The sequence below is a fragment of the Zosterops lateralis genome, assembly GCF_965231275.1.
Source record: "Zosterops lateralis genome assembly, contig: HAP1_HAP1_SCAFFOLD_210, whole genome shotgun sequence".
NCBI classification, from domain to species: domain Eukaryota; kingdom Metazoa; phylum Chordata; class Aves; order Passeriformes; family Zosteropidae; genus Zosterops; species Zosterops lateralis.
Window position 1 is genome coordinate 3,733 of NW_028154483.1, and position 8,482 is coordinate 12,214.

Genomic DNA, 8,482 nt, shown 5'->3' on the forward strand with positions numbered 1-8,482 from the left:
TTAGTCCCTTTGGCTCTGTCCCCTCACTTTGGTCCCCTTGGTCCCTTTGGCTCTGTCCCCTTGCTTTGGTCCCCACCTTGACCAGCCTATAAAACCTCTGGAGACCCCGCTCACTTTTGTGATCACCTCACTGGAGAAGATCACGTCTATGGGCATCTCTGAGCCTCGAGGACTCGTCCCTCCACATTGGTCGCTATACTCCCCTTCTCCTCCCTCTCTCTCTCTTTCTCACTATTCTTTATTTTCTCTCCCCAGTATTGCATTTGTTGGCACTAAATAAAGGTGCATTTTTGTTTAAGTAAACTGAGTTGTCCCCCGCTGTGATTTGCACTCTGAGATCCTTAAAACGAACCATCAGGTTCCCCGCATGTGTTTGTGGACCCTGACAGGAGAGTATCAGAGGTGTCTCAGAACCTGTCCAGGCTGCACTTGAAACCACTGACAGAAGCTTGGCCTTATTTCCCAGTTAGGTTTGATTCTTTGTACCTCCCTTGGATCATTCGGGTCCTCCCAGTTCATCACCCCCCAGTCCCCATTGAAGAGTCAATTTGGTGTCACCTGGTTTGGATGTTACAGTCCATTCCTTCGGTTCCTCCAGGGGTCCTTTGGTGCTGCTGGCTGGATCCCCCCTCGTTCCCTGCTCTGGGTCACAGCCTCAGGCTCAGCAGTGCCTGGAAAGGACCTTCCCATCCTGGAGTTAAAGATTGTTCTTTCCATGTTTTCACCAGTACACACTCCCCTGGATGGATGTTGTGGATTTTAAAGTCTAAAGGTGTGGTTTGTGGGATTATCCCTTTTAACTGTAAATTTTCAGGGGTTTTTGCAATTCTGTTGACATATTTCTTAACACCCATTTCCCCGAGGTCAGAGGTGGCTGTGTCATGTTGGGTGGTCAGAAAGGGCAACCCAAACATCATCTCATAAGGTGACACTCCCAGGTCTGACCTGGGCTGGGTTTGAACCCTCAATAAAGCCAAAGGTTGGCATTTTACCCACGACATTTGGGTTTCAATGATTAATTTAGTTAAAGTTCCCTTTAAATTTTGGTTCATTTCCTCTACCCAGCCTGAACTCTGTGGGTGCCATGGGGTGTGTAATTCCCATTTTATCCCCAAGGCTTGAGTTATTTGCTGTAAGATTTTTGACATGAAATGTGTTCCTCTGTCCGAGTCTATCCTATTAACCATTCCATCCCTGAGAATAATTTGTTCCAAAAGGGTTTTACATCCCACATTGGCTGTGGCTCTGACAGTGGGAACAGCCTCCACCCAATGAGTCAGGTGGTCTGTTATCACTAACAAAAACTTCCATCTCTGTACTTGGGGAAGTTCAGTAAAACCTATTTGGATACTTTGAAATGGTCGGAGAGCTAACTCCCCACCTCCTAATGTTGTTTTCCTCATTACCTTTTTATTTACCTTCTGCCAAATTATACATCTTTCAGTTACTTGTTTTGCCAATCCAAAAATCCCAATACACCCATAATTCCTTAGAAAATGATCACACAAAGCTTGGGTACCCCAATGAGTTTTTTTGATGCATGTTTTCTAATATTTTCCTAGTGAGCAGCTTGTTAAGTAACTGTCTCCCATCAGGAAGTTTCCATTTCCCTGATTCATCTGGCTTTCCTCCTGTTTTACTTAATTCCTTTTCTTCTGTTTCACTGAACTTTGGAGTTTCTAATTCTTCCTTATTTGAGGTCAAAATTAACACAACCCTTTGGATCCCCTTCTCTGCTGCATCTTTAGCTCCTTGATCTGCCAAATTATTTCCCCTTATTTCCGAGGTCATTCCCTTTTGATGTCCATTAATATGTACTACAGCAATCTCCTCAGGCAGTTTTAATGTCTCTGAAACCTCTCAAGTGAGTCCTTCATGTATCAATCCCTTTCCCTTTGAATTAAGTAATTCTCTTTCTTGCCAAATATTTCCAAAGGAGTGTTCTAACCCAAAAGCATACCTTGAATCAGTATATATGGTTCCTTTCCTACTGGCTTAGAAAGATATGCTCTTTTTAGACCATATTATTCACAAGTTTGAGCCGACCAGTTTGAAGGTAATTTTCCTTTTTCCAGGGTTTGCATGTTTTTCCCATCCACCAAAGCAGACCCTGATATCCTTTTTTCCTTGTAAACACCTGGAAGAACCATCCATACATATTATTTCTCCTTCTAAGAGGGTTTGTTCTTTGAGATCTTCCCATATTTTGGTTTGGTATTGGATAATTTCTAAACAATTATGTGTTAGGTTACTTTTTGGCTCTCCATACAAAAATTGAGCTGGATTTAAACTTTTGTTTACTTCTAATGTCAAGTCATCACTGTCTATCAGGATTGCTTCCTATTTCAGCACCCCAGACTCTGTTACCCATTTTTCAACTCTGGTTTAACACATTTGGGCTGCATGAGGTGCACACACAATTAGTTCACCCCCAGGAGTGCTCAGGGCTCTCTTCTACCAGAACTGCAGCAGCTGCTGTGGCTTGAACACACTCTGGGCAGCCGTGGCTCCCTGGGCCCAACACCTTTGATCAATGAGCTGTTGGTCTCTTCCCTCCTCCCCACTCCTGAGCCACAACTCCATGAGCTGCTCCACTTTCCACAGTCACAAACAGATGAAAGGGTTTTTCTAATGAGGGAAAGCTCAAGGCTGGCACTGAGGCCAGTTTTGACTTCAGTCCTTCTAATTTATCATCATCTTCCTTGGTCCACTTTATGTTATCTCCCTCTGTCAATTTTCCATATAAAAATGTGACTGCCTGTGTATACCCTTCAATCCATAATCTACAATATCCCAATAATCCGAGTAGGTTTCTGATTTCCTTCTTTGAAGAGGGAGGGGGAAAAGATAAAATTCCTGCAATTCTCTCGGGATTTAGCTTTTGGCTGCCCTTGCTTATTAAGTGCCCGAGATATTTCACTTCAAATTCTACAAATTGCAGTTTCCCCTTTGATACTCTGAGTCCTTTTCCCCCAGAAAATTCAGAAGTTTTATGGCAGCCTCCGCAACTTCAACTTCGGCTTCCCCTGATAATGAGGGATCACCCGCATATTGTATAACTTGTATTCCGGGAGGAGCGGGGAAAGTTTGCCCAAAGCCCGCGCTGCCCGTCCCGCAGGCCCTTCCCGTGGCCGAGCTGTGGCTCCGCGGGCTCGGGATTTGGCCTTTCAAAGGAAACCGGCCCCGCCCAGCGGGAGCGGCGGTTCCCAAGGCAACGGTGCCCAGCGCGGGGGGTGCTGGGATTGCCGGAGAGGGCGGGGCGGGGGCGGGGATTGGCCCGGGGCTGAGTCCTCCAGGCGTGGGGGGGCGTAGGCGGGAGCTGCTGCCGGAACCACCGAGAGGACGAGCGGCGGCCGAGCCTGAGCACGGAGTCTCTGCGCATGCTCCCGGCACGGGCGGAGCGGCCGGGCCGGGGCCGGCCGGAGCAGCCCCGGGACAAGCGGTCAGGGGATGGGCGGCCTGAGCGGCCGGGACGGGCCGGGCCGGGCCGGGCGGGGTTTGTGGCGGAGCTGCCGCGGGCCGTGCGACCGGGATTGGGGCGGGCAGATCCCCCGGCATGTCCGGGGCAGCGATCGCAGACTGCGCGGTCGGGGCTGGGGCCGGCGCAGGGGGAGCCCCGGGCGGAGCGGCCACCGGTGCGGCCGATACAAACGGCGGGGCGGCCGCCGGCACCGGGGCTGGGGCGGGCGGTGGGGCCGGGGAACGGCGGTGCGGCTTCTAAACCCAAATTTTTTGAGTTTTTTTAATACGTTTTTTCTCAAACCCTCAATCCGGGAGGTTCTAGGCCCAAAGTTCCTGTTTTGTTTTTTTCCCCCCCAAACCCTCAATTCTGCAGCTTCTAAGCCCGAATTTCCTGGGTTTGGTGGTTGTTTTGTTTTGTTTTGTTTTGTTTTGTTTTGTTTTGTTTTTGACCCTCGATTCAGTAGGTTTTAAGCCCAAATTTGTTGTTTTGTTTTGTTTTGGTTTTTTTCCCAAAACCCTCAGTTCAGCAGCTTCTTAGCCCGAATTTCCTGTTTGGTTTTTTTTTTTCCCCCAAACCCTCAATTTGGCAGCTTCTAAGCCCAAATTTCTTGTTTTATTTTGTTTTTTTCCCCCAAACCTCAATTCAGCAGCTTCTAAACCCAAATTTCTTGGGTTTTCTGGGGTTATTTTTAATCCCTCAACCTGGCTAAAAAAGAATTTAGGCCCCCCCCTCCTTTTTATCCTGTTTCTCAGTGGGTTGTACTGGCAAACCCCCAGCTCCCTTCCTTCAGAGGCGCCCAGCCCCTTTCTTTGGGGCCCCGTCCCCACCCCGGGGTCTCTCTCAGTCCTTTCATCTCTGCCTTCGCCTCCGTCCTGGCTCCTCTCTGGCCAAAGGACAGACACGCAGCTCAGGGAGCTCCAGACTGGCTTTGTAGAGCTGGGAACCCCAGTCCACGTCTCAAACTCACATCTCACACCCCCCTAACCTGCTCCCCTAAGAAATACTCACAGTCCTTTCTTCTTTCTTAGGTCTTTGTGCACAAGATTTTTATGGAACAAAAGTACCACGGCTTCTTCCAGAGCTGCTTCTTCCCTTTTTTTCCTTTTGCTTTATTGTCTCCCCCTTGCCCTGGGGATATTTAACTTGTGATCTCCAATCTACACCAGAGGAAGCAGAGCAAGGCTGCTAAAATCAGATGGGGCTCTCCTGGTCTGGATCCCCTGGGGCGTCAGGGATGAGGTAAATATCCTGAACTGAGCCCCCAAATTGTGAAAAACACGGTTCACTTTTGTTAAAATTTTAAAAGTTTCATAATAAAAAATAGGACAATAAGAGGCATATGAAGCAAAAGAGATTACAGACGTTTGGGTACCTGGCATCCCACACCAAGGCACATAGGCTAACAAAGGATCTTTCCTTTCAATATCATAGGTGATTGCATATTCATAAATTTGGACATGATTTAAACCCTTCTTTGAACTTTAGGTAAAAAGGTTTAATTATAATTTTCTCCCTATCTATTCTTTTTTGCAAATAAATCTTTCCAGTGGCTCCACAAAGTGGCAAATCCCTTAATAAGGAGGCAGTAAATTCTTCCTTCTGGAGTTCTTTGGTGTCCTTGTTGTTATCTCTATCAAGATAGGATGATGTGAGGAATTTCTTAATTGCCTCTCCCACTTTAAATTAGTTACAACAAGCATCTGCTATAGCCTAAAAGCTGTATTTATCACACTACTAAAAGAGATTATATTAATACAGCATAACTTTCTAACATAACAGATATAGTATTCATTTTAATATTTGCAAAAGCCAATCATACAATATGCATTTATAACACCCAGAGTGTCCCCAGAGTGTCCCCGAGGCGTCCCTGCCGTGTCCCCAGTGATCATGGATGGCTGCAAGGTGTGACAATCCTGGTGTGGGGTCGTGGGAGGGGAAAGGGGGGAACACGGGGGGGTTTGGGGGTCCTAGGGGAGATTTTGAGGGGTCCCAGGTGGGGTTTAGGGGGATTTAGGGGGTCCCAGGTGGGGTTTGGAGGTGTTGCAGGTGGGGTTGGGGAGATCCTGAAGGAGTTTGGGGGAGTCCCAGGAGGGGTTTTGGGGGTCCCAGGTAGAATTGTTTTGTTCTGGGGGTTCGGGGGGGTCCCAGGTGGAGTTTGGAGGGGTCCCGGGTGGGATTTGGGGGGGATTCTGGGGGGGTTCAGGGAGTCCCAGGTGGGTTTTGGGGGTCCTGGGTGTTCCCAGGTCGGGTCAGGGGGTCCTGGGGGGATTGGGGGCAAGGGGGACAGTGGGTGGGTTGCAGGGGAGGACAGCAGGGGGTGGCAGGGGTTGGCAGAGGGGACAAGGGGGTGACAGAGGGGACAGCTGAGCCCTCCGGGGAGGGGACAGAGGGGACCCAGGGAGGGCACAGGGGCCACCCCAGGAGGCCATGAAGGCCCTCTCCCCATCCCCTCACCAGGAGCTGGAGGATCTGGTGGCTGTGGTGGCCACCCTGGGCGAGCTGGCGGCCCTCGTGACCGTGCCATGGGACGGGAGCCCATTCATGTACCCAGAGTCCCTCCGCACAGCCCTGAGGGAATTCATCTGGCACCTCCGGGACGCCCTGGAGCACAGAGATGTCACCTCCCAGGCCATGGCCGCCCTTGTGACAACCCCGGGTGCCACCTGGGACGATGTGACAGCTGCGGGCAGAGCCTGGCAGGAGTCGAGGTTTCTGGTCTGGAAGAGCCCGATGTGGCTGATGGATGAGGGCATCGATTTCCTCGATACCTGGGAGGATGGGGACACTGCCAAGGTCACCGCCCAGGCTGGGGACCTGCGGGACAAGACCATCAGCTGGAGGAGAGTTAAGAACATCCTGGGGGAGAAGACCCATCAGCCATCGATGGCCCTGGTCACGGGGGTGTTGATCTCGTTTCTGATCGTGCAGAAGGCCCGGGCGGTGGCGGCTGTCAAGGCCGTGGTGACCATCAGCCAGTCGGGGGTGGCCATGGGGAGGGGACAGCAGGTGAAGGCAGCCTGGACACTGGTGGTGCGCTTGGCATATGTGTGTTACAGAGCCTCCACGTTCCTCTGTACGCTGCAGCAGCAGCTGGAGGATATCAAATTGGCCCTAAAGGAAAAGGAGGCATCCGCTGATGTCCGCAAGGACTTGGTGGCTGTGGTGGTCAAGGTCGAGTGCCGTGGGAGGGCAGCACCCGCCTGGCCATGCATCACCTGATGGGGACACTTGGGGACATCCACAACCTCCTCTCGAGTCCCTGTGGTGGCTCTGGTGGCCCTGTTAGCCCTGGTGGCCCCATTAGCCCTGGTGGCCCCGTTAGCCCTGGTGGCCCCGGTGGTCAAGCGATGCCAAGAAACCATCAGAGACAGCCCGGGGCCGTGCACAGAACAGCACACAGCGCCATCGTGTGGCGAAACAAGTAATGGCAGCTCAATGATGGGAACCCCTGAACAACCTAAGGGTACCTGGGGAAAACCCGAGCCAGGGGCAGTTTGTGACACCACCAGCCATCGCCCAAGCCACCCCAACTTATTACCCCCAGGGACACGACGTGAACTGGCAACTTCCAAATTGATATATTCTTTTAAAAACTGTTGCCATGAATGCCTTCCCATAGAACTTACTGGTGTTTCAAAACAAAACCAAGACTTTCTAATTATAGGCAAGGATGATAACAGAACTCTTGGACTTTCAGTTATTCCAGCTGTCGTTTCAGCAAATTGTAATGAAGAGCTGAGCGTTTTAGCTCTTGCTTACAATGCTCCAATGGTAATTCAACCAAAAACACCAATAGCTATTGCTATTGCATGGCAAATTAATATAAATAAGGGAGCTGGATACAGAGAAATACCTTCTGAGGGCTTTAGTTCAGCACCTAATGTCCGTTGGGTAAAACATGTCACCAATGAAGAGCCAGAGCTGGAGTGTAGTCTGACACATGTGGAGTCTGGTAAAAAACTTAACATTACAGGCAAGCTGGACACAGGGGCAGACCTCACTCTGATTCCTTTTGAGTTTTGGCCGAGCAATTGGAATCTGGTAACACCTGAGTGTGGTCTCACAGGGATTGGAGGAAGTATAGTGTGTATGCAGAGTGAATCCATGATTACTGTCACAGGTCTTGAAGGAAAGACAGCAGACATCCGGCCCTGTGTGTGGAAGAACCTCATCACACTGTGGGGGAGAGACGTGTTGTCCCAGTGGAGAACAAAGATGGAAGTGGATTCTTAATGGAAACCACAGTGACACCTCTGCAGTTATCGTGGAAAACCAATCAGTCCGTTTGGATGGATCAATGGCCTCTCGAACAGAAAAAATTGAATGCCCTCAAACAATTAGTGAGCAAACAGCTACAAAAAGGCCTCATCAAACCCACAAATAGTCCCTGGAATTCCCCAGTGTTTGTCATTCACAAGAAGACTTCTCTGATTCCTGGAGATTGCTTCACAACTTGAGGAAGATCAACGAAGTGATAGAAGACATGAGGCATTTACAACCTGGATTTCTTTCTCTTTCACTGATCCCAAGAGACTGGCCTCCTGTTGTCATTGACTTAAAAGATTGTTTTTTCAACACTCCACTGCATCCAGAGGATGCTCCTCGATTTTCCTTTTTGGTTCCAGCCATCAATAGAGGAGAATCACTGCAAAGGTACCACTGGATGGTTTTACCACAAAGAGATGCAAAGGAGCTGCAGCCGCTCCGGCCCCGCCAAACCCGAGAACGGCCCCGCGGCCGGTCCCAGCGAACCCCTGAGGGGCCCCTTCCATCCTGCTGGTGACTTACCTGGGCTCGTAGGGACCCCCTGGCACTGACAGGTGCGTGGCCCCGGGTGCCGCCGGCGGGGGTCCCTGTGGCTCCCCACAGCAGGAGTCACCAGCCATGGGGGCGGGTGACCCCTGGGCATGGCCAAAGAGGCTTTCAGCACCCCCACCATCGGCGTGAGCCTGCCATGGGGAGCAGCCCTGCCGAGGTTCCGGCTTCTTTTCAGCCTCTGCCAGCGCCGGGATTGGA

The 8,482-nt window shown here is 50.6% G+C and overlaps 1 protein-coding gene across 2 annotated transcripts; it reads left to right on the top strand.

Annotated features, from left to right (window-relative positions):
• Positions 1-3,101: 3,101 nt before the first annotated feature.
• LOC310923696 (uncharacterized protein) lies at positions 3,102-8,260 on the top strand. Of its 2 annotated transcripts, XM_083885623.1 has the most exons (5): positions 3,102-3,442; positions 4,492-4,702; positions 5,316-5,368; positions 5,924-6,775; positions 6,812-8,260. In XM_083885623.1, exons 3-4 carry the CDS (start codon positions 5,354-5,356, stop codon positions 6,683-6,685), a joined length of 777 nt encoding a protein of 258 aa, XP_083741749.1. In that variant the 5' UTR covers positions 3,102-3,442; positions 4,492-4,702; positions 5,316-5,353; the 3' UTR covers positions 6,686-6,775; positions 6,812-8,260. The 2 variants fall into 2 exon arrangements, with proteins under 2 accessions (XP_083741749.1, XP_083741748.1); XM_083885622.1 differs by lacking the exons at positions 3,102-3,442; positions 4,492-4,702; positions 5,316-5,368 and having other exon boundaries at positions 5,781-6,775.
• The last annotated feature ends 222 nt before the right edge of the window (positions 8,261-8,482 follow it).

Excerpts from the sequence above, each read along its gene's own strand:
- LOC310923696 (XM_083885622.1), top strand. The coding sequence starts at position 5,894 with ATGAAGGCCCTCTCCCCATCCCCTCACCAGGAGCTGGAGGATCTGGTG.